The sequence below is a fragment of the Lacerta agilis genome, chromosome 1 (genome assembly GCF_009819535.1).
Source record: "Lacerta agilis isolate rLacAgi1 chromosome 1, rLacAgi1.pri, whole genome shotgun sequence".
Lineage (NCBI taxonomy): Eukaryota > Metazoa > Chordata > Lepidosauria > Squamata > Lacertidae > Lacerta > Lacerta agilis.
The window spans coordinates 22,561,761-22,588,065 of NC_046312.1; the positions used below are offsets into that span (position 1 = coordinate 22,561,761).

The 26,305-nt window shown below is 41.6% G+C and overlaps 2 protein-coding genes across 8 annotated transcripts in view; one reads left to right on the top strand and one right to left on the bottom strand.

Annotated features, from left to right (window-relative positions):
* Nucleotides 1–13,384, bottom strand: part of TTC8 (tetratricopeptide repeat domain 8) — a 32,684-nt gene extending 19,300 nt beyond the window's left edge. The window contains exons 1-4 of the mRNA XM_033141456.1: nt 13,172–13,384; nt 1,920–2,040; nt 1,469–1,532; nt 581–740 (exon numbers count right to left, since the gene is read on the bottom strand). Coding sequence (XP_032997347.1) covers nt 581–740; nt 1,469–1,532; nt 1,920–2,040; nt 13,172–13,285 — 459 coding nt within the window. The 5' untranslated portion in view covers nt 13,286–13,384. The remainder of the gene's footprint in view (nt 1–580; nt 741–1,468; nt 1,533–1,919; nt 2,041–13,171) is intronic.
* Nucleotides 13,385–20,586: 7,202 nt separating this feature from the next.
* EML5 (EMAP like 5) overlaps nt 20,587–26,305 on the top strand; it is an 87,857-nt gene continuing 82,138 nt past the window's right edge. For 4 of the 7 annotated variants that reach the window (XM_033141469.1, XM_033141477.1, XM_033141491.1 and 1 more), the window contains exon 1: nt 20,588–20,843. In XM_033141469.1, the coding sequence (XP_032997360.1) occupies nt 20,647–20,843 (197 nt within the window). In that variant the 5' untranslated portion in view covers nt 20,588–20,646. Of the gene's footprint in view, nt 20,844–25,501; nt 25,529–26,305 lie in introns of all 7 variants that reach the window. The other 3 variants (XM_033141516.1, XM_033141509.1, XM_033141500.1) reach the window with 2 other exon arrangements.

The window sequence follows — 26,305 nt, forward strand, 5'->3', positions numbered from 1 at the left end:
GGCTTTCGGTGAGGGAAGGATGTTCCTTTAAAAATTGGCCTTTCTTTCTTTGGCCTCCTTAGAACGCAGCTTGAGTTTTTAGGGCTGCAAGAAGCATTTTGAATCCAAGCCACTTCCCCCATCTCCCCTCAGCTGCACCAGGGAGTGCAAGGGAACTCCCTAAGGTAGGCAGTCCCAGCTGACTGTCAGGGTTTCAGCTGCACAGCAATCTCTTCAACCACCAACAATCAGCTGATCAAATATGATGTTCAATCTATTATCCTCCCTTAAATAAAAAGCAGCCTTTATATAAAGCACATAACACTCTTACCCAAGGAAGACATGCAAATTAAATGTTCTATTTTCTATTACATGTGCTAATATTTTGAAAATAGTTTTTGGATTACTATAGGAGAGATTGAAGAAAATGTAGCCACGTAAAACACCAAGGACTAGCAAGATGAAAGGGGCAAAAATCAACTTGTTTTCTTATTTTAATACACACATATGCACTTTAAATTTCCAAGGTCTCAAATACTGTTATTATTAATATTAATATTATGCTTATTAACAGCATGCTCAGTTCTTTCTCATAACTTACCGTTCCAAGCCTGACATATCGCCCTGAGGCGCTAGTCATTGGACGGGCAGTGTGAGCAGTCCTTGGAGTCCTTATGGCCTGTTCAATTGTACCTGGTCGTCCACCTTGTGTACTGGGTCGCACAAATCCTGTAAGGGGTCGTCCTGTCTGAGTCACTGGCCTGAAATGATCCACAGATTGAAAGACACCATGTGTCTGCCTTAGCAGACATGCCACTGGCTGTATATGCAAACAACTTCTGAAGTTTGTGTTGCACTCGGTTACCATTAGTTCTATACTTCTTTGGGGTTTACATGAAAATTAGTTCCCAGTTAAAGGAATACAAACCATAACATAAAACCCCATGTGATTATTTGGAAAGATAATTTATAACACCCTTCATACCATTTAACTACTTTGTTATTAAAGTGTTGTAGAGTAATATTTTAGGTTTGTGTGTGTGTGTGTATATATATATATAAACGTATGTATTGGTATATATATATGCACACAATATAAAGACCTCATGTGTGCTTGTTCTCCATGCTCTGAGCATCTTCCAAATCTCACTGCTTTTGCTCACATTCCAGCACAATTATATTTTCACATGTTTGCTAACATGAGGGAAGACCGGGGCAGGGGGGGGGGGGAGGAGGTGAAGGAATCATCTGATTCAATTACCAGTCCGTGGTTATGAGTCAATGAGGGCAGGAAATGCATAAACAGCAATACAGAAGCAACTGAACAACTTAAAAGTGTGAAGAACTGCCACAGAAGGTGTAGGAATGGATAAATCAAAAATTTAAGAGACACTACTCGCAGGACAGCATTTACTAGTGAAAGGCAACAATGAACTATATGTAGTGCACAGACACCTGGACTAATGAAATTTATCAATGAACTGAATACCTCACAGCTTGGCTAGGACCTCCACCCTGACCAGTTCCAGGGATTTTCAGTGAAGTACCAGGTCCTACAAACAAAAACAAGTATCATTATTTAATGTAACCAACAGATCAATCTCACCTCTCTAATTCTCTTCCCATTTATTTATTTATTTTAATCCTTCTAACTACTCAGTAACACAAGGCAGATAGTTTTCCTGCAGAGCAATCCTAAACTCAGCAGGGCATGACAGAGCGCTGCAGCCACTACCACAGTCAGTGAGGTTATATTCATTAAAAAACAAAAATAGCAACCAACTCATATAATTGCATTAACTGAAAGTGTTCAGTTATGCCACAGTATAGTCTGTGGGAACAATACACTATTTAAGGGAATTGTTAAGTATTTTTGAAATGCTGGGAAGGGAGTCATTGTGTGGCCAAGATATTTTGAAGGAACTACAGATATAGCTTACGTGCAACTTGAGCAATAGCATTTTCGTCAAGCATCATCTCAGCGATGCCTTCCTGATCCACATCAATTTCATCCACGTAAACCATTTCTGTTAATGCTCGTATTTTTAAGCACCAAGCAGCCTAGATGATAAAGAGAGGAACCAAGGTTCAATAAGCCAAAACATCTACAAAAAGACAATGCAGTATCAAATTATACAGATAATACAGATCATAGAATCATAGAGTTGGAAGAGACCACAAGGGCCATCCAGTCCAACCCCCTGCCAAGCAGGAAACACCATCAAAGCATTCCTGACAGATGGCTGTCAAGCCTCCGCTTAAAGACCTCCAAAGAAGGAGACTCCACCACACTCCTTGAAGCAACTAAGGAATAGGTCTGTTGGCAGATATGAGCAAAGGAAGAATAGCAATATAAAAGGTAGAGACTGTGGCATAGTGGACATTGGCTTGGATGCCAGCCTGAGACACAAGAGTGAGGGAAAAAAACAGTGGATGGGGGAAGGCTATAGTTCCTCTATAGGGTCCTATACACCGAAGTTCTAGCTGAGATCTCCTTTCCCCATTAGCAAAAAGGAACAAATCTGTCAGAGCACTATCAGAACATAGACAAAGGGATTTTAAAAAACAGGATTTGTGATCTGGAAATGTATTTTACTATAACATCATAGGTTTTACAGAGTAGGATCCAAACTGCCCTCTAATGTCTGATACTTCGCAGAATTTGCTTTTAAAATACCAGAGGTGCTGTTGGTATGTGTATGGCATTTTCCTACAACTTTTCCTTTTTAAGGGCCCTCGGGCCACTTCCTGCTTTTTGAATTCCTGGACATATTTTGAGGGGGGGGGACTGTGCATAAGTATTTTGAGGGAGAAACTCAGTAAAAGTGAAGGTACAGATCCAGCACATTCATCTTCTGAATCATAAGCAGATCACTTCAAATGAAATTAATCTTCAGCCTTGCAGAGAGCACTTTTTGGGAAAAAAATACCCAAACCAAATAAAAATAATCACAGATCTGATATTCTGCTGCATGTGATTGGCTCTGCTTTAGTTGTGTACTGACACAAATTATTTAACTTACTAATAACCTGAAGGAAGGTATTCCGTGCAGACCAGTCAGTTTATCAAACAAGAACCAAAAGTAGCTTCTTCCTAATGGCTGAAAAACTCTCAACTCTCTTTTTTTGGGAGGGCAAGGAAGAGAGGTGTGCACCATCTCTACATATTCTCCCAGTCACTTAATAAAAACCTAATGAGCTAACTGTAGTGAAAGAAAAGAGCTAAAATGGTAAAGTGGAACTGCCAATACAGACCACCATCTGTTCCTCAGGCAAAGATTTGCAATCAAACTAAATATCAGGCTTTTTATTCACCACAGACATATGCTAAAAGCGATGCAAAGCAAGCATTTCAAGTATCAAAGGAAACCTTCCAGATCACAGAAAACTCATGGTTTTTCAAAGCCAAAGAGGTTTCCTAGCGGCCGCCTGCCCATAGTTTAATACAGGGATAGCTTCAAGAAACCTCCAGTTCTCTTACACAGACTACCCCACCCCCTGAAAAAAAAAGTTTCATATATTAATCTCCAGGGCAAAGGCATCCATGAACAAGATGTAAAGAAAGCAATGCACTTTAAGGCAGTTTAGCAGCTGGAAGTAAAGAGAAAGTTATATAATCAGCTCAGCCATACTTTTAAAAACCTACATGCTGCAATAATCACAGTAAAATGTCTGGAAGATCCCATGTTAGAGATCATTAGGAAAACAAGCTGAAAATAAAACTGCCAATATTGTTATGTATTTTTTTTTATAAAGAATTTATTGGGTTTTTTTCATAACAAAGAAAAATCCAACACCTACACCAACATTAACCCAGACAGTTACCCACCCACAATTATAACAAAACAAATACAAACATACCAAAGATTCTTTTTCTTGTTTAGATACAAAATAAAAAATAAAAAATTCTTATTCGAATCTTTACGGTTGACTTCCCCTGCCTTCTCTCCTTCGGTTTCAATTCCAAAATCTGCTTTAATAACTTCACCTCTCTAAAATTAAATTCATTTTAAAAATTCAAAACTAAACTTTTTCCTTAAGTTCTTATTTTTTAGTTTACAGTAATGTCTCACTTCTTATCTTAATTAAAATCATATCTTATTGTAACTTCATAATATTTAATAACAAAACTTCATTTCTTAACAAATTATTCTTAAATCAAATCAATACAAACATCTTCTTTCCTTTAAACTGCTGCTAATAACAAAAAAAATCAAAATATCCCTTTTCTGGTTTAAAAAAGACTTAAAATCTTGACACACCGGTTCCAGGGTACCATAACAGACCATTTATGTTTTACCTTTAATACAGTTCACCCTATCCCCCCTCTAACCGTTGTCCTTCTCCACCTTGCACCGGAACCACTCCTCAAATTGTCCTCTTTTCTTATAAGTCCACAGATCCAGACACAGTCCACATCATTCCTTGCATCGAGCATCAGGGTACACAGTTCATCTTCTTCCAGCTTCTCCGGTTCAATAATCCATTCTTCTTTCATTTGTAGATATATTAATTTTTTGCCCATCACTCCCGAGCTCTCACCCCGAAAGTTGGATATAGAAATCTTCGCCGTCCTGGGTCTGCCACCCCCGAAGGACGTTTCTTTTTTCCGGAGTCGCCAGGCCATTTCGCTCTGTTCTTCAATCATCCCCTTCAGCTCTTTGCCAAGGCTCTCTTCCATTGTATCAATAATCCAAAAGGTCTCCTCTGTGGGAAATACTTTTTTCGCCATATCCCGGTTCAAAACCACCAATTTCTGATTAAGCAGTTCCAGTCTCAGAAAAATAATCCTTTGTTCATCAGTTAATTCAGGGTTCAAAACAAGCTCAAAAACCAAACCCAACATGGTAGAAGCGGGCATAGGTATCAAATTTCAGTTTCAATTCCAGTGTTTTTCCGTCTTAGTACCAGTAGTTTTCCACTAACTCAGACTTTCGCAGCCATTTTCCCCGAGACCAGGGCGCAAAGATCATAACTTTAACAAGAGATATTCTCTATCATCTTACTCCCCAGAGGGAGATCTGAATAGTCTCACTTGTCAAAAGATCAAAGCCTTGTAACCATCATTGTAGCAGCAGTCTGTCAAAACAGTTATTTTCTTACCACCGAAGGGAGGGAGGCAGGCTTCCTTTCCCTGAAACCTCCCGGATCGTTAAATTCCACAAGTTAATCCAATCATGTACTTACAGCCACCGGGCTTCCTTTCCTTTCATCTTTTAAAGGGAGAACGATGTCGCTCGTCGCGAGCGGCGGCCGCCGCTTCTCCGACCCGGTTGGGGCATATCCCCTAATGGCCCAGCTCCGCCATCCCTTCACCCCCACTCCCCCTTTACAGGGGGAACGAGGGAAGGGCACGGAGCCTAGCGGGCCCGCCGGGGAGCCCGAGGCGTGGGACGCTCTTCCCGCGCCTCACCGGAGCCCCGCTTAGCGGTAGCGGGGCTCCAACCGCCGGGCCGGACTGGGTCGCCTCGCTGCCGAGGCAACCCACGACCGCCCGCGATGGCGTCCTCGCCGGAAGTCAATATTGTTATGTAAACTGATAGCCCCTCTCTGTGTCACTGCCTGCGCGACTCCCTGTGGAGTCTACGAGTGGAGCAGGGAAGCACCCTGCGATCCCAGCGCCGAGCGAGGATGGCACAGCCGGCAAGCCACCTGATCTGCTTGCTGGCCCTCCTGTAGCGCAGACTTCCCCATATGGGCACCAGCTGCTTAGAGGGAGGCTTCGCGGGAGGGCATCTGGGCTGCGATCCAGACGCCTCTTTCTTAGATGCAGCGCCAAGCGCGTGTCGGACCACGCGATGCAAATGAGCCGGACCGAAGTCCCCCCCCCCTTAAAAAAGGTTGACAACTATGAGAAACGAACGTGAGAGAGATATTTGCACTAAGGTGTTGGATACGCTTAAGATGGCCCTGATTGAGTTGATCATTTTAGCTGCTCTGAATATGAATACATTTGAACTCCCAGGACCTACCTTAACGTGGCTATTCTTGAATGAAGGAATTTCAAAGGGAGACAACAGGAAAATGCTAAATAACAATTTATAGATTCAACTCTTATCCCCTGTGGCTTAAATCGGGATAATGGGTTTTGTATCATCTTCTATGAGATTATTAGCTTATCAATGTCAGAATGTTTGTGTTTTCAACAATGTTTCACAATTAAGCTTTTGTCACTGTCTGTACTTTATTTCATTTCCCTCAGACCATATTGTTTACAATCCCCTCTCCCAGGTGCACACATAACCAGCAAGTCAGGATAACGTTTATGCATCTGATGATAATGGACTCCAGTTCATTACGCCGTAAATTAAAGTCAATACAGCAAAAACAACAGTCTTGATTGGAACACCTTAGACTGATAATATGTATCTTACTCATTTTAGCAACCACTGAACAAAGCTCTCAGTATGCCAAGTTTTCCCAACTTTTTAGTATTGGGTGCATATTTGGAAATCTAATAAAACTTTTATGGGGATCACAAAATACCTGTTTTACAGAAGAAAAATGGCAAGGCTCAGAATCTCCACTAACAGAAAAACATTTATGTATAGCCTAAACCAAATGAAAAACGGTGGAGAAACAGACAACCTTCCTAGACAAACCACAATGATAAGTTTTTTAAACTCCTCCATTTCAGGTTTTTTAACAACAACAACAAAAATTGGGAGGGGCAGGCACTAAGGGAAGATTGGTGGATGCTGTTGTGCCCACGGGGACTATGTTGGTAACCTGAGAAGTATGTCCTTCTATAGTCCTACATTTTACGTTTCACAGAGGCTTATGGAAAAAGGGTTCTATAAGCATTAAGCAGTCAGAAGTAAGAAACTACAGACAACAATCCCCAGAGTGTATTTTAAGTTAAACTCCTATTTTCCAGTTGCTTGGCAGGAGATCGCAGCGCCAAAGCCCTCATTCACACCATCTGGCTGGGATCAATACCACACAACCAGGCCCCTTCCCATCCCATCTGCTGCTAGGATTAAGAGAACAAAATTTTAAATATTACTTATTTCAGATTTTATGGACAAATTTATGCAATTCACAGTCTGGAAAAGATATATACAGAACTTGGATTACGTTTTGGATTGCGTCCCACCCTCAACTCCTTTGAAATCAACATTTCAGCTAAACGTGTGATAAAATATACATACACGTGTATGTATACATAAGCTGGCCCTGTAAGTCCCACTGAACTCCATTTATAAACTATTTTATTTATTTAAAAAAACCTATGTATCGCTTACTCTAAGCATTTCACAAAGAAAAATATAAAACTTTCTTTTAAAATAGTGGTTAAAATGAACACTAAAAAGGTTAAACCTAACATTTGCAAATATAAACAAATGTAAACCAAATATAAATAAAATCAGCAACTCAAAATAAACTGTACATAATAAAATTACTTGTTAAAATTGCATGCCTGGATAGGCTTACTGGGAGAAAAAAGCCCTTAGCATGAGCTGAAACCAACATAACTAAGGTGCCTGCTTCATATTAATGAGCAGGGAGTACTGCCACATTAAACAATCAATTCATTTTAAGAGCAGAATGAACATTATGTGGCAATACACTTCCACAGATCGAAGCAGTCAAGTGGGTACATATGGGGTAAGACAAGCCTTTAACTAAACTAGGCCCTTAAAAAGTGAAGCCACTTGAGATTAGCAGTTCCTTGCAAATGTCCTGGGTGTACTTGATGGAAATGACTTCATATATGAAGAATCGGTCAGTGAAGGACATACTGATGGACAGCAGGACCAGGATGAGGTGAGGGAACACAGCCACGTTCACCAGGCTGGTGTTTCTGCTGATCATCTCAAGCTCCCTGGATTTGCTAATGATTGCTGTGGATTCTCCTCAGAGGTTACAGGAGAACATGTCCCTTCCCACAACTCTTATTCTCATATTCTAGAGGGGACTATGAAATCAAGCGGTGTGCCTAAAGTCACCTGGAGAGTTTATACATAGCTGAAATTGTAATAAGGCATATCCCTATTAGTATTAGCTATTAGTTATTATACTACACTCTGATGTGAATTTAGACATTTATTTTTCATTAGCAAATATTCTGAGAAGTTTTCATCACCACTCCATCTCTTATTATTTCACCACTGATTCAGAAGGCACGGAATTTGCATCAATGATGAAACATGTATTAGGCAGCAGTAAGAAATTAATGAACATGGAACATTGAGCACCAGCAACAAAATACTATACGTATTTTATTGCATACATTATATAATTATTATACAGTTCAACAACAGTTGACAATTTCTTTTCTCATGTCAACCAGTACTACAAACCAGTGTTAGTTCCTTGCCTTCAAGTTGACATATGGTACACAAAGAACAATAATCAGATTAGGCAACTAATCAGGATGATCAACCACGACAGCAGCACAGAAGCATGTTCCTGCTATAAAACAAAGAAACCCAATATACATTTTTTCCTATGGTTGATGATGAAAGGTAATTTCCAGCAGCAGAAACTGACAGATTGCAATCCTGTATCCACTTGTCTGGGAGGAAGCCCCACTAAAATCAAGGGGACTTACTTTTCAGTAGACAAGCACAAGACTACAGTTAGTTCCTCTCTCAAATGCTTGTTTAAAGTGATGTACATTTACTTGAAGTTTCAATGACAACATAATCCTAGGAATGTCTACTCATAAGTCCCATTAAGTTCAATGGAGCACTCTCTGTTAAGTGTGTATAGGATTGTGCCCTGGATCACATGTGTTGCACTCCCTATTAAGTGTGGGATTGCAGCTTTAATTTTTAATGTCCAGTACCAATTTTTCTGGCAGCAAGTTAATGCTGCTGCTGCTGTTTTAAATTGTACATTTTGCAGATTAGACTCATGGACACAAGCTACTACATGAAAAATTCTCCTGCCCCCCCAGTTTGTCTGTGTCTGTCAAATAATCACTTAACAATCAGATCTTGCGACCTACAGTACAATGCATTGCACTTAAAATGGGGCATATAGCCTGCAATACCAGCATGGTATCACAATAGTTATGTTCTCTGCCATGCCATTTTGAACTCAACAGTTTTAAATAAAAGCCTGTTTACAAAAGGTCAAGTTTATGTAGTATCAATACAATAAATAAGGTTTGATTTTTTGGGGGGGAGATGACATCAAAACGCTTAAGTGCTTGATATATTAATTGATTAGACAGGCACCCTCCTTGTTGAACTTCAGGTGCACGACTAAGACTCTCCTGTTCCCGCAGGTATTTTAAGGTAGTTTTAAAGTTTCACAAATTGTTATCCTTTCATTGTCCCATTTACTGTGGAGTGTTTCTATGTACACCACATAGAAATGTGACTAATTAAACTGTATATAAATGTCTTAAATAAATATTTATTCACTGTATTCCTTTCAGTGCCTGCTGAAGACATTATTTAGACAAGCCTTCCCAGGTGTTTCGAAAGTCTGCAGTGTCAATTTGTTTTAGTCTATTTTACTGCAGTTTTAACCTGTTTTAAATCATGGTTGTGTTTTATTTTAGTGATTATTTTATTGTTCTATCCTTTTGCAAACCGCTTTGTAGTATTTATATTTTATGAAATATAAAATAATATTCCTATGAACAAAACTATGTCATAAAGATAAACCTTGTCCCCATGTCCCACTCTATCTTCAACGAAGCAAATATATTTGATCCTGGTGTATATATTTTAAAGTAATTATTTTAAATTATGGTGATGACACTGAATTATACACCAGTACTGTACTTCCCATTAAGTCCTGAAGGACTAAATAACTTTTATTTGTTTGCTCTTTCAGCTTTTTCTTAAGGTGAAACCCTACATGCAGCCCAGGTTTATATGCTATATTTTAAAATGCCAATATATAGCATTAAACCGTTATCCTGAGCATCGTTTCAGTGCTTATTGTATTACAAATCTTGCAACGAGTCTGCAGATCTGATTCTACATGCATTGCATCATGTCATATTATATGGCTGAGAGAATGCTGGGAGCATATTACAGCAGTGTCCCAGATTCTACACTGAGTTACAATTGTTCTTTGATCTCTCAGGAACACAACAACTTGCACGCAGAATACACAAGAAACCACTTCTATCCTGTTCCAATATAATTTACGAGTTGTGTATACCTTATTGAGGTTACAGTCGGCTGATTAAATAGGGAAAACTAGAATGCTGAACTTTGGAGCTGCCTCTTCCTAAAGATCTGCCATATCACAAAGCAAAGCATGTTTCACGTGAGATAGTATTTAAGTTAGGCAAATAGGCAACTGAGGCTTTTAGCATGTAGTCTTTTAGTTGCTTTAACCAAATTTTAACAGGTTTAAAATCTGTTTTAAATCTACCATTACCTGCCCTAAGACTTTGGGATAGAATTAATTTATGTCTCAGTTCAGAACATCCTACAGCTCTGGTAGGACTGGAAATTATGGTTTACTTTGGCAAAATATAGAAGCGGAAAGCTTCTAATCTCCTCCTGTGATGTGAAGGCTGGAATACACAAGGCCTAAGTTTACTGTGGCTTTTTCATGAATCTCCAAACTATGGGCTGGATCAGACTTCCAATGAGTGTAGTTTCACTCATGCGACATTCCCACTGAAGGCCATTTTCATCCAGTTGCTAGGTTCACTGCTGTCACACATAGACATAATGCACTGCAGTTAAGGTCTGGCTTGGTCCTCAGTTTTGTCCCCATCAATTTCCCTGGAACAAAAATAATCAATCTTCAACTTGGGACACTGTTAAATGGGCAAGACTTGATACCTCCTGCACATGCTGTGTGACCTTGACTGATAGATCTGGGGGGTGGATTACAATAAAAAAGCCCTTCCTTAGCTGTCACAATGTCAGACATTCAGGCAATGTATTCAAAATAAATTAAAATATCCTCACTCCTGTGCCTTTCTTCAACTTTGAGCACACAATAAACCACAACACACCAAATTATATTAGTAATGAAAAGAGTGGAGCTGCTACTTCCTAAATCTTGGAAGCAATGCTCATGATAATATAGCCTGAAGTGGTACTTGTTGTTGTTCTTACATTCCAGATGTACCTTGTCGGCTCATGTTCAACAATAATTCTCTCTTCAAGTGCTATTGCCTAGCTAGACATCTCCCATGGTGTATGTAGGCTTTGTCCGTTGTTCTCATGGCTAACATTTTACATTTCTCTTTTGAATTCTCTCAAACTAATGTTCCAATTTAACCATGTTTAATCAGAGATAAGCCCTATTAAAGTCAATGTGACTTTCTCTCATCAGTGGGGTTAGGAATGCATTTTAAATTATCATCTGATATACAGGTACTTGCAGATTCTTCCAGTTTACAATGCGAGCAAATCTAATAAGTGAACAGTCTCCTTCACCCAAATAATTACTGAACTTATTCCCTCCAAAACCAGATCAAGAATAGAACCTTCCTGAATGCTACTGAATATTTCTTTTCAATGTAACATTATAACATAAATTATTTAATCTTGCATTGGTTTCTTAGAAAGTTCTCTGCTCATCTCACAATAGCACCTTCTAAAGCATAATTATCAAAGGATACTAGGTAGTTTGGGTGCAGTTTGTTCTAAATAAAATCATACAAATTACTTATTTTATAGATTATACAGAGAACCAGTTTGTTTCAGGTTTTTGTGGTCTTTTCCATTCTCCAGTATTTCAAAGTTTGCTTTGTCAAAGAGTTCAGTCTGTTGTTGTTCAGTCGTGTCTGAATCTTCGTGACCCCATGCACCAGAGCACGCCAGGCACCCCTATCCTCCACTGCCTCCCGCAGTTTGGCCAAATTCATGCCAGTCGCTTTGAGAACACTGTCTAACCATCTCATCCTCTGTCGTCCCCTTCCCCTTGTGCCCTCCATCTTTCCCAACATCAGGGTCTTTTCCAGGGAGTCTTCTCTTCTCATGAGGTGGCCAAAGTTTGCTTTGTCAAAGAGGTTCAGTCTACTTACTTAAAAGATGTATGGGAAGAGGTTGACACAGTTGTTGCTGAAGAACTCGTAAATAATTATGTTAATAACTAATAGGAAATCATGAGCTTGTATGAAAAGAAAGAAGCTTCCATTTCCATGCTCTTCTTTTCTTTTACCCTACTTCAAAACTAACCACTTTTGTGATAAAGCTACAAACAACCCTGTGGCACCTTAAAGATCAACAAATTTATTATGGCACAAACTTCTATGGACTTCAACTGTTCATTATCCAGAGTTGCAGGTACATGCACACATGCTTTTGTGTGTGTGTCAAAAAGGGAGGTCGGAGGGAAATGAATTGCATACAAGTACAAAGGGGGCAATCATACACTTAAAAAAACAGTTTTGTGAATTGCTGCTATTAACAGACAAGACATTCCAGCATTAGTCTGGCAACTAACCCATAAAATGTGTTTTAAATCCTTTGTCTAAGTTTCAGCTTACAAGTGGTAGCACTGGAACTGCATCATTCATGACACCATGGAGCAAGTTACAGGTAGGTAGCCGTGTTGGTCTGCCATAGTCAAAACAAAATAAAAAATAAAAAAATTCCTTCCAGTAGCACCTTACAGCAGTGTTTTTCAACCTTTTTTGGGCAAAGGCACACTGGTTTCATGAAAAAAATCACGAGGCACACCACCATTAGAAAATGTTAAAAAAATTAACTCTGTGCCTATATTGACTATATATAAAGTAATTCTCTTGAATTTTTCAATTTTTCCCACGGCACACCAGGCAACATCTCGCAGCACACTAGTGTGCCGCGGAACAGTGGTTGAAAAACACTGCCTTAGAGACCAACTAAGTTTGTTCTTGGTATGTTCTTGGTTTGTTCTTGCATGCACACGAAAGCTCATACCAAGAACAAACTTAGTTGGTCTCTTAAGGTGCTACTGGAAGGATTTTTTTATTTTTTATTTTGTTTTGACCATGGAGCAAAGAGAGCTCTTTGTATCTGGTACCTGGAGTCTTCTTGTCAAGGTGGTGCGTATTGCTGACGCGCTCGCACAGGTACACAAACAAACAAACAAGAGCAAGAAGTGCAACAGGCAGTCTTCCACTGCTATGCAAAATGCCGGCGTGTGCACGGTAAGGGAGGAGAACTCCAAATGCACAAAGAGCACCTTTTAAATATGCCAGACCACGGGCCCATTTTAAGTCCTTTCCCCCGGGGGCCCAGCACCTCATACGCCCACATCCCGGATCTACCGACTTGACCTGGTCGCCGGGCTCCTTTTCCAGCAGCTGGGAGCAGAGATCCGAGCACAGCTGGAACTTCCTCCGCCTGAAGTAACTCAAGGCGTGCAGCAGCGGGTCCATTTCCAGCCCCATAGCGGGCCAGAGGCGCGGCGAGTGGACGACGAGAGCAGCGCGCCTCCTTCGGCGTCCCCGCGCTCCCTTCCGGCTAGGCCCCGCGCCCCAACTTAGCTTTGCCCAGCAACGCTACAGCCAGGGTCCTCGCCGGCGCGTAGTCGGCTAAGCAACTGCCTGCGCAGGAAAAACAACAACTGAGTGGGAGCCTGAGCTCTCCTCTCCGCTCAGCCCTTCCCGCTCGCCTTGCGTGAGAAGCAGAGAGAGAGAGAGAGAGAGAGAGAGAGATGGTCGGCCTAAAAGACTCTTAGGAGTCGCGTCCCATTTCTCTTCTTCTGTGCTCTATTTTGTTTTGTTTTATTCCCTTTCCCCTTTGCAGGGAATTAAGGTTGCCGGTTCTTTGCTGGCAGGGTTCTTTCTCCTGGTGCTACTATATCATGAGGAATGTTTTTTTGTTTGTTTGTTTGGGGTTGTTTTATTTTAAGGGCAAGCTTTTAGCAGCAAGAATGTTTCGCCTGTTTTTGTTTGTTTGTTTGTTTTGACTGCAATGAAGCTGCTTAAAAGCTCAAGAGCTCTGTCCGGGGAGCGAGAGGGCAATCCTGTATTTAGCCGTGACTGAAGAAGGGACGTCCTTTTCACTTCTCAATTCTGGTGTGGTGGTTCACCCGAGTCCAGCAGTGAGGAACTTGTGGCCCTCCAGATGTTCGTAGCGTCGTGAAATTGTAGAGTTGGAAGCATAAGACCCAACTCCTAGGAGCCGACCCCCTCCCCCAAAGTTGATGCACATTGCCATTCAAATGGTGTGTGCGCATCATATCATGTGATCAATTGTGTGGGTGGGGCTTACCTGGGCCCCCCAATATTTTATTCAGGTTGGCACCCCAGGTCTGAAGAGACCTTGAGACTCATCTAGTCCAACTTCTTACAATGCATGAATCTCAACTAAATAAGAAAATCACAGCAAAACTTCTTCTAAGACACTATATCCTTTTAGGAACCAAAGAAACAGACACCATATATATTTTTCATATACTTCTATCATAAAAAACAAGCTGAAGAAGGCATCCATGCCGAAACGGGGCCCTGTCCTGGTCTCCCTGGTTTACATTTGACACGTATTTGAGAAGCCTTGACATCTATCTCTAGAAGACTTCAAGGAAAATTTCCATATGAAACTATTTTATGTTTAAGACTGTAATTCTTTACAGAATTGATATTACATTTGGAATTACTTACGAGTAAACGTATGCTTTTTGGTTAAAACTTTAGGCCAGAGTTCTTATTTGGATTCATTACAGTGTATTTGGCAATAAGAACTCCAACTTCTTTTATGAATCTCAACTAAAGCATCCCTGATAGATGGCCATCCAACCTCTGCCTAAAAATGGCAAATGAAGTCTACCAGCGAGTCCACCAGCTTCTGAGGTAGTCTGTTCTACTGTTGAACAGCTCTTAGCGTCAGAAAGTTCTTCCTGATCTTTAGTCGGAATCTCCTTTCTTGTAACTTGAATCCATTGGTTCAGGTCCTGACCTCAGGAGCAGGAGAAAACACCCACGAGGCAAGGTGAGGCAAATGCCTTGGGCATGCAGGATCCACCAAGGCAGCAGATCCAGTCTCCAAGGAGTGCATTGCCTGCTGCTGCTTCCGCAGTGGCAGTGACAGCTGGATCTGCCGCCACCTCGGCAGCCTCCTCCCAATGCTGCTGCTACAGCAGCCTCTTGGCAAATAGGAGTTGCTGCTCATCTCCAACTCTTGTTCCCAATGTAGATCTTTATTCTCCCACTTGTTCCTGATGTAGATCTTCACTCACTCCTTTTTCCCTGGTGGGCAGGGGTGCCAATTTGAATAAAATATTGAGGGGGAAGTAAGCGCCACCCCATATTGTTGATCACCAATGCTATTTTTCTAGAAAAAGAGGTGCCGGAACTCACCATAAACGCTTCCCTTGTTCTCTTATAACAGCAATGGCACCCACCCGAGAGGAGCCGAAACTGAGTTCCAATGAGTTGCAGATGAAAAAAAGCCCTGTTGATCACAATACGTGACACGCACACACTATTTGAATGACAATGCCTATCAACAGTGGGTGGGCTGCCTTCCTCAAATATTTTATTGGGGAGGGCTGAAGGGACCTTGGCTCCTAGGAGTTGGCTCTTCTGGGACACCATTTTGTGGTTTGCCACAGGTGTCTTGGACCAGCCCCCTAACCAGCAATCAGCGGTAATGGGAATTGTGGTCCCAGGAGTATCTGAATCATTTATTTATTTACTTCCTGTTTTTCACCCTGAAGCCCACAAGTTCCTCTTGTCTGATCTAAGACTAGGACTGAGGAGACCCAGGTTCAATTTCCCACTTGCTCATGAAATTCACTGGATTATCTTGAGCCAGTTACTATCTTTCAGCCTAAGCTACATCACAGTGCTGTTGTGATGATAAAAAGGGGCTCCAAGTACAGCTGGAGAAAACTCCTTTCTGAAACCCAAATGAACCATTGGCCTGACTCCATACAGAGCTCTCCATGGTCTTAGATATGCTGCCTTTGGCTCTTTTGATTAAAGGTGGGTTATAAATATAAGAAGCAAATAATAAGAAACTTTGTGAGGTCTCATTATTACAGTATTATTATTATTTGCTACCACTCTTCTGTGCTGTTGCAAGGTTTAAATAGTAAAAGCAGGGTGATGCTGTGTATAAAGTCCTTAGGAGCTAAAGAAAATCCATTTTGTGCTATGAAATACATTCATCATAATCCACTTCCTTTGCAAAGCCTTTCCTATAAAGTCAGTCTGACCTCTGCTTTGCTAACTACCAGTAAATCCCCATCTCTACTACTCCATTAGCAAGCCTAGCCCCCCTTCTCTTCTGTCTTATGTGGGATGTGATCCTGTGCATAGTCACAATTAAATTCAGTGGGACTTACTCCTTGGTAATTGTATATAAGATTGCAGCTTGTAGTCACAAGAGTCCTAATTCTGTTCTTTACAGGGCAATCAGAGAGTTGATAGCACATGAGATCAAAAATGACAGAAGGAAGCAACAGCTATTTAATATGTTAAGCATGCTCATCGTCAGTATATATTACCTGTGATATTATTCAAAATGTTGCACTATACATATAGAACTGCAGGTGAACAAACCTTGTTTTGGAAAAAAAATTCTCCTTGTTGCAATGATTTTTTACCCAGGACATAGACCCAGTAGATTGTGCCCTCTGTCTATAATCCTTTAGTACTACACATTGCATTCACTCCATAGTATTTCTTGATAGATTTGCATCTCAAGTTGGTTGTCCAGTAAAGCTGTTTTACAGTCATGTTCTATAAAGTATAAGATACTGGTGTAGCACATATATATGCATCAATCAAACATTTAAAAATGAAAATATTACCTTGCACTAATTATACAAAAAGATATTAAAAACATACTGGAAAACACCACAAATGGTGTTTAAATGCATATAAAGTATTGCTTTATGTCATTTTAGATCACATCATAAGATAACCAGTTCTGCAATTGCAGTCGCAGAACTAGAATTTTAAAGAATTCTATACTTAGTTTTGTTGTCAGTTCAAAATCAAATCAAGCTGAGAGATGGAAATCAGATTTTCAGTGAAAGAACATTTGTAGGAAAATGAAGCAATTTAATCAGCCTACTTTTTGTGTTTCATTTATGCCATTGAGGCTTTCATATACACTGTGTTCAGTATAAGTTAGTGGTGCTCAATACAGAACATCTATTTCAACTACATGGATTATATCCACTTTTTTAAAAAGCATACTGTGCAATATGAAAAGGATGCTATATGTATATGGCAAAATTCTTTTTGCATCGAGTGCACCTAGTGATTTGAAGTGTGCTAAATGGGTAAATGTGAAAAGTGCTGGGTGATTCTTGTCACTGCTAGATATCAGTAGCAGGTGTTATAAATAAACATTTAGGCAAAGGATGCTGTAATGTTTATAATTTAGAACTTAATTTTCAGTGAACTGTGGAAATACAAAGTTTATATATCTTTCATAATAACTATTAATAGGTTGCCTTTAGGGGTATGACCCACACAAGATGGCTTGCCTTATAAAAAAATATATTATTATATGCATTACAACTTTTCTGTATTAATTGGTAATATTAATAGCTATTAATGGTACTCCATTCCAGTGGCACCATAGAGAAGTGGATGTGCGACTTCACAAATTAATGCCTCAGCTAATAGAGCAGTGCCTCGACACAACACAATATAACCGGAGCCTCTGTTTCCATGTAAGAATAGAACATCAGATCTAATATATGCTCCATCACACATGTTGTCTCATTGCACTTCTTTACTCTGGTTTTTGACATTTGAGGTGCATATTTTTAGGATCCACTTTATTTTTGTGATTGTAAGTTGTTTTAAACTGTTTATAATATTGTGTTTTAATGTAGTAACCTATGCTGGGACCTTAGGGAGAAGGTCAGGTAAATAATCATTATCACCATTCATATTCTGATCACTATCATGGAAACCAAAATTCTAAACCCTGTTGTAAATCTTCTTCAAATTTAAGAGTTAAGAACTGATTTTATCGACCAATGTAAATTATAACGTTCTTATTGACTTTGTCAGGATCTTAAGTTCAGTTTCAATTCATTCAATTTTAGCCTATTTTTCTCAGTTTAATGGAATCCAGCAATGTTCTTGAAAAAAATATAGTTTTTTATAATGATCTTGGAAAATGTACTGTGGTACCTCGGGTTAAGAACTCAATTCATTCTGGAGGTCCGTTCTTAACCTGAAACTGTTCTTAACCTGAGGTACCACTTTAGCTAATGGGGCCTCCTGCTGCTGCCGTGCCACCGCCGTGCGATTTCTGTTCTCATCCTGAAGTAAAGTTCTTAACCTGAGGTACTATTTCTGGGTTAGCGGCGTGTGTAACCTGAAGTGTCTGTAACCTGAAGTGTCTGTAACCCGAGGTACCACTGTATATGCAAATTGCCAACATAACTCAATTAGGGAAGAGTTTTAAAAGGCAAAATCTTTACCAGCTGTTGCTTGAGAAAGTGTGCTCTGCAACATACAACAAGCAAAACTAGTAGCGTACACAGTAGCTCTTAGAAGTAAACATACAGTGAATCACTAAATAAGAATCACTCCAAGATAATTTGTGCCAATGTTTTTGATGGAGGCAGAACATAGGCAAGTATTCTGTCATGTCACTTCTAAGGAGCAAGCTGACCAATGAGGTTTGCTCTTGGGGTGCTCCTGAATCTACTGTTAAGGTTGGAGATCCAGGTTTTGATGGCATCTGTTTTTTGGTGTTGGACTTTGCAACAGTTACATCTCTGTAACCATGAGGTGAGACACAAGGTGCTTCTTTGTGACTATTTGGTAACTAAGCTGGTGCAGAATGTGGTAGTCTGCTTTCTGAGAGTGGACCACTGAGAGCAGGTAATACTAGCAGCCCAGTTTGCTCACTAACTCAGCATTGGCTTTCCCAATCAGCACAGGCTGATTTCTGGCCTATAAAGCTCTTCATGTTCAGACCCTAGACTGCTGCTACTCCCATCTCCATACTCAAACCAATTGCAATAATATCAATACCAAGTTTTCCAGTGATCCTGCTTATGCAGCCAAAACAGCATTACCCATGCACAAGACAAAAGTATCAGCAGACAGAGTAGCACTATGTTATGCATAATAATGAGAGACTAGGGAAGGCAAGGGCCTGGTAACTGAGTGGGGAGTAGCTGTGGCAGGAGGACAGATGCAAATTGATAAAGGGTAGAAGTAACTAATCCTTGCCTGGAAATGTCATTTCCTGATTTATACTGAAAAGCTACTTTTAAACGTTGCCAGAGACAGAATTGAGGGTCACCCATATCAATCAATGGAGAAATCCAACATTTTAATGTAGCTTGGAATGTGCTCCAGTAACTCATGCCTCCCCAAAATTGCCAAAAGGGCACCTGAACAGAATCTAAGGCTCTGAGTAGGTACTTTACTTATTTATTTAACTGCAACACACCATCTTTCTGGCCCTTTTAAAACGTTACAAAACGAAGCCAATGGCTACTTGTCAGGCTAACAACGGTTTGTAGATAAATTCAGCACCATGGAGAGTTATACAGAATCACGCCGCGTTCATGCGAATTGTACTGCAACGAATGCTGAGAAGAGAAATAGTTGAACGGAATTAATGCTGTTCACTTCAGATCTCTCTCTGTGTTTGACCTGTTAGAGTTTCGATGTGTCGATGTTTTTTAAAAAAACCTAAAGAACCACACCAGCCGGCAACTGAATTAAACGACAAGAGACGATTTTATAAGGTCTCGAGTAAGATAACTAAGCAAGGAAGACTATTCGGTCAGGGAAGGAGGGACAGCTGCATTCCTCATGCAGCGAAGGTCGTGTTTGAAGTCTTGAAGGGAAGCTTTTAAACGTTCGATATTTTATTGTGTTTTTCTATTTTTGTGGCAGCAGCCCAGAGTGGCTGGGGCAGCCCAGTCAGATGGGGTTATTTCGATGATGATGATGATGATGATGATAAAGCGTCGTTTGGTCTCTCTGACTTAACATTTTGACCCATAGCCGCCTCCCCTTTCCCCTCAGGTAGCCTCCTCCTGGCTGCTTCCCCTCCCCCACGCCGCCTCCCCTCCCTTTTCTCCTCAGGCGGCGCGAGGAAGCCGCGAGGACAAGGACGGCCATTACGCCTTGAAAGTCCACTTTCAAGGGCGGGGGAAGCTGTGGGGGGGGGGTTAAAGGGAAAGGGACATCTTCCAGCTCATGGAAAGGGCGCCATGAGGAGAGGACGACGACGGCAAGAAGGGTGACAGACTGCGCAGCCGCAGAGTACAGGGAAAGTGTGTGTGGCGGCGACGGCGGTTGAGGATTGACGTCGCGCGAGGCGGATCTCGAGCCGACGGAGGCAGAAGTCGGAGCGCCGAGCGCCCGGGTCGCTGAGGCGCGGAAGGGGCTAGGGGTCCGTCGCGGCGGGGCTCGGGCTGGAGTTTTCAGCCGCTGCAAGGGGGTGACCTCCAGGCCCAGCAGGTGGATGGTAGTAATCGAGGAGCCGAGGCCGAGCCGCCGCGCAGCCATGTCTAGCCGGAACGGTGGTGGTGGAGGAGGCGGCGGCAAAAGCAGCAGCAGCGGCGCTGCCAGGCTGAGGCGAGCCCAGCGCGTCCCGCGACGCCTTCTGTGAGGAGGACAGAAGGGACTGGCGGCTGTTCGGGAAGGCTCCATGCCGGCGGCCAGGGACTGAGCGAGGGGAAGACACCGATCCCTGGGCTTGAGGGGACCCTTTCTTTCCCCCTCCACCCTCACCCTCACCTACCCACCCACCCCGCTCCGGGGCTCCGGCAGGAAGGACCCCGACCTCCAGGCGGGAAGGTTGAAGGCGGGCCATGGCTGACCGGAGCCCCCCGAACTGCCACCTGAGGCTGGAGTGGGTTTACGGCTACCGGGGCCACCAGTGCCGCAACAACCTTTACTACACGGCCGCCAAGGAGATCGTCTATTTCGTGGCGGGGGTCGGGGTGGTCTACAGCCCCCGGGAGCACCGGCAGAAATTTTACCTGGGGCATCAGGACGACATCATCAGGTAGGGGGGGGACACCACCCAACCCCGCCGAGAAGCCCTTTCCTTCCTTCGTTCTCTCTCCCTCTCCCTCCCTCGTTTCCATTCCCAGGTCTCCTTTAAGCGCCGTCTCTGCAGGAAGACTTGTCAGAGGAGGAGAACGCGCTCGATCGACACAGACAAGCGCTGCCTTTCCTCCCGCCTTGCGAAAAACAGCAGCGACAGGCAGGCGCCCTCCTTAGGGCATCAGGGTCCTCGTTTGATCCCAGTCTACAGAAGCGCCGTATTAATCTGGGATTTTCCCCCACCCCCAACTCCCCTCCCTGTGCAATATTATCTCTCTCCCCTCTTCTCTATTCGAGGAGGGGGATGTCTGATTATTATTATTATTATTATTATTATTATTATTATTATTTTACTATCCTAGGAGGCGGCCAGCTCTTCTTCCGCGTTCACTGCAATTTCACTCTCTTTCGTGATCTGGCGAATAGTAAATAGCCGAGAAACAATCTTCTCTCTAGTTGTCAAGGGCAGTTGTTAATAGGCGGTTATCTCCTGCTCTCGGGAGTAACGGAAAAGTTTGTTAGGCTGATGCCTGAGGATCGATCTTCCTTCTTTCCTTCTCTTTCTTGCTTCCAGAAAACCCCAGAAATCAACATTTTTACCTTATAAATACAGACTGGATTTCCTGTATTCATACCCCAGCCCCCACTCTGTCTTTCTCACAAACACATCTGTTATCGGAGATCTGTACTGTTGCAATTGCTGAGATCAACCAAGGGTGCCCTCTTAACAACACTAACCTCTTGCCTGTTTCTCTCAGCCAAAGGCACATAGAGAGGTGTTCTCAGGCTGCTGCTTGCACCCTTCATTATGAAACTACCTCTCCTTGGTAGTTTACAATAGTCCAAGCTTAAAATCTTTCTGGAGCATTGTAAGATCTTCAAGTATCTTTTCTGACTGGTTAATGTGGGTGAGGAGTAGTGTGTACTCTGTCCCTAAAACACAGGCTTGAATTCTGACATGTATACATTTTTCAACATTTCCGCAAAGTACACTATGTAAATTCAGCTTATATTTGTCTAGTTTGCCAAAAGCAAAAACAAAACCTAGTACTGCAGTACAATATACCCACATATCACCTCTAGGTAGCTGATTTTCTTGAATTTCTCTTATTTATTAAAGTCAATAAATTCATAAATATTTACTGTTGGTAAATTATATAACTGTGACCCACTTCTGCAGCTTTAAATATTTCTTTATTTGTGTTCGGCTGTTAGAAATCACAGTTTTACACATTTCGTATGGGTGCTCATAGTTGGTAGAATTGCCAAACAATTATTAGAAGCATCAATTTTGGAATCTGTTTAGTCTTATGGGTGGCAATTGATGAGACTGAATCTCAATTTTGAAGCAGTTTTGCTTTGGTTTGCTTATGCATTTTATTTATTTTAGACTGGTGACAATGTATTTTCTCACAGTAATATGTTATTTTTGTCTTGAAATTGTATATTATATACACAACAAATGGCAGTTGTGGATCCCTACTATATGAAAAAGGCATTGCTTCCTGTTGAATTCTGAACTTCTGGTGGTCTAATATTTTTTCCTTGAATGTTACATTTCTGAACAGTTCTTAAACACTGGGTTGGTATTTTAATCATGGAGGAGTGTGCTGACTTGGTATTCATTACTGAGACCTGGTTGGGGGAGATGGGTGTGCCAGATCATTCATGGTGGTGCCCCACTGAGGATTCAATGCAGCACCAAGCTAGCTTAGAGAGCCAGGAAGGTGGAGTTACCAGAGTTCATTCTTCCTAACCAGGAAACCTCTCTACCTTGGCGTGGATGTAGATCAGGCATAGGTAAACTCGGCCCTCCAGTTGTTTTGGGACTACAACTCCCCTCATCCTTAGCTAATAGGACCAGTGGTCAGGGATGATGGGAATTGTAGTCTCAAAACATCTGGAGGGCCGAGTTTGCCTATACCTGGTCTAGAGGGTCTGTATTGTATACTGAGTCTTAGATTAGGGGTGCTGTTGTGTATTCTGTTGCCCAATAGCCCCCCTGACAGAGCTTGCTGAGGTAGTCTCAAGCATGGTGTTAGAGGAATGGCCTCCATGGCAACCATGGGTCTGTCTTAGGTTGTTATAGGACCCATGTACAGAGCAGGATTACCCTTGGTCATTACTCCAGGTGGTGACAGGTGTGACGAGTCAGGAATTGGGGGTAGCATTTCTGTGACTCCTTTATCATGGTTAGACAACTTTCTGATGAAGTTTGGACTCAAGGCAGCTATCCTGCTCTGCAGTGATGGGACCAGTTATGATGGCCTGCCTCCAGAGACTTATGGATCCTGATGGATTCCTGAATACTTGTGGGGACTTAGGGAGAGGCTCTTGTTTCATTGTTGAATGGTGAGATGCAGAGGGCTATTGACACAACAGCTCCTGAGCATTCTGTGCAGTGCTGTAGGTACTGATATTCTAGGCCACTATGGGTGATGAAACAGGCTGGATGATGGCTAGAGTGCCAGTGGTTTAGATCTCACTCTGAAGCTGACTGAGCACCGATTAGAGAGCATAATTGCACCTACTTTGTAATTTAGATACTACAGTTATGGTTCCAGTTCCAGCAGAGATGTCAAATGCTTTGTCTTTTCCAATTTATGGGATCAATTTCAGTTTATGATGACATCAACGGAGTGCTAGTAAGAATGTGCCCAACTTAGTGCCCTCCTGACCCCTAGTAAAATCAAGCTGGGGGATTGATTAGGTGGATCCAGAGTGTGGTGAACACATCTTCACATAGGTAGGAGGGCTGCAACTTTAAAGGAGGCAGTGGTGCAACAACTACTGAAAAAGCCAGCCCTGAACCTGGTTGCCTCCTTTCTGGTGACTGACAAGGTGGTGCAGGATCAAGTTTAAACTAATTTTAAACTTATAAAGATTTTTTTTAATCTTTGTGAAGAGCTCTTTGTACTGTAAGAAAATGCTAGCTATGCTGATGGAGTGAAAACTAAATTATTTACACAAGGAGACATTATTAGTATTTGTTTTGGATATGAAGTACCACCCCATATCATGCCTACTGTGTAAAGTCTAGAAGGCATTGTGGGCTCTTTTCTTTCGTTGTCTTTCTGCTTATAGCACTGCATGGGCTTGAAAAGTTGTAGCTTGCATTTGGATGTCTGAAATGTCATGCTTTAGAAACAATACATGTTGGAAATGAGGCTTAGTAAAAGTATTGGCTTATGGGATGTGTCTTCATATACAACAATAGGCTACAATATCTGTAATATGTGTGATTCTATGCACAGTTATGTAGAAATCACCGGAGCTTACTCCTGAGAGAAGATGGATAGAATTACATTGTAATAACACTGATAGTCATAGTGCTGAAGTGCACAAACCTGTAGATACTTTTTGTGTAACTGACTTGTTTGAAACTCTGAACGTACACTTAAAATCTCAAATTTGCTGCAATATTGCATACAATCTTTTTTAAAAAATTAAAAGGTTGATATCTATTGTCAGGTGCAATGTTTTGTGGTTGAGAGAATATATTTTAGCTACCATTCCTTTGATAGTGAGAGCTACAAAAAAGGCACTGGTAAGCATTTTGGTGGGAAGGGTCAAGGAAGAGTTTATTTGTCATGACTTTCAACCTGAGGAACTTGCAGTGTGCAGCAGAGGACTCAGATAAGGACAAGGTTCAGGCTGTTCCCCTGGCAGAAGAACCATCAGAATCACCACAACTCATATGATGAGTCCCCTGCAGTACTTCTATCACCCCCAGCCTCACAAAATCAAAGTTTGCAAAATAGGACAAATGTCATTTAACCACCTTGCCAACCAATTGCACTTCAGATCTTATTAGCCTATAGAAGACTTCAGGTGGCTAGCTCCAGGAAAAACATCTTCCTAAATATGCCTTAGTAGCAGGACACTTCAGCCAGTGACTGCTTTGGGCTGACTTGATTTGCCTCTAGCAGCCACTGTGTGCTTCCCTTGCTAGTCTTGCTACTTCTCTTTCAACTTCCCATACCCACTTTAAGAGAACCAACTCACACTTTGAGGATGATCTAGAGCAGGGATGGCTAATCTGTGGCCCTCCAGTAGTTGTTGGACTCTATCTCCCATTAGCCCCAGCTAACATGGCCAATAGCCAGGGATTATGGGAGTTACTGTCCAGCAACGTCTGGAGGGCTATTAATTAACCAACCTCTGATTTAGATCCACAGCAAATTCATTTCCAAAGTACATAGTTTCCCACACTCTAGGCCTGGTTCCTCCATTCTAAACTGGAGCAAACTTCACTTGCTTTTTGTATAAAGATTAGAAACACTGACCCCAGACCTTCAAAGCACTATTGTGATATAAGGGCTAGTCCAATGGCATATATGCCACAGTAAATCTGTTAGTCTTTAACACTTTAAATGTCAGGTGTAAAGTGCAGGTTTAACCACCCCACAATAGAAGCAAGTGTATAATCCTTTATTTTCTTCCATAAAAGTGTGTGACCACCGATGTATAAGGAAAAAAGTGAAGCACTGAAATTGAAGGAAGTAGAAATCTTGATTTGTTGGAGCATTATATCACGCTGCTATGCTAAAGGTTTTGTGTTTAAGTTATAAGGAACTGGAGGAGTACACTGTTATTTATTTCTGTTTCCCTCCAAAGAGCAGCATAAGAAGCTGGTAGATGGAGGTAGGTACTATCCACCTTAATTTCATCCTCTTGTTGACACATTATGCATGCCCTAGTACATGTTTTTATGTTGGCCAGTGGAGTGCAGTTGATAATTACTATTATTGGCCATGTTTACAAATAAGATATGGATTGTTTGGCTCAACTGTAGTTTGTTTGCACATGTGAGCCTGTTCTGGCAAGTTAATGATAATTAACCCAAAAAATCTCTGTATGAAGCCATGATTTGAAGTTGGCTTATGAATGGTAACGATGGTTTATTGTTACATCTGAACCTACAATGTTGGGTTAATCATGGATAGTTTTAGTGTTCAACCAAAACTGCTCACATCCAACTACAGATTCATGAGACAAGAGTGGCTAGAAAACAAAACCGTGCCCAATGCTAAGTGACTCTTGCTGATGCTTTTCCACTCCTTTCTCACTCATCCTGGTAACAGGCTCCTTTCACTGCTCACCTCCTCCCTGGCAAATCCTTGGTCTCTAGTTTGTATGCTTACCTTTACGAAGAGAAAATTTAGAGAGTCACTGACTATTTTGTTAGCATTGGTTTAGGTCTAGTTGTTGAAAGCACAGCCCTACACTTTGCTGGTTACCCTAATTGTTACACACATGAGGAGGAATATAGCAGTATAGCACTAAGGAGATTGCTCTGTTGCAGTAGCTGAAGAAGTCCTTGTGTGGGCTTCAGCTAGTGGGAGCAGTTTAATAAATCTGTCCCAAAGGAATTAAAATAAAAACTTCACATGGAGGAAACAGCAAAATAAGAGGATTCAA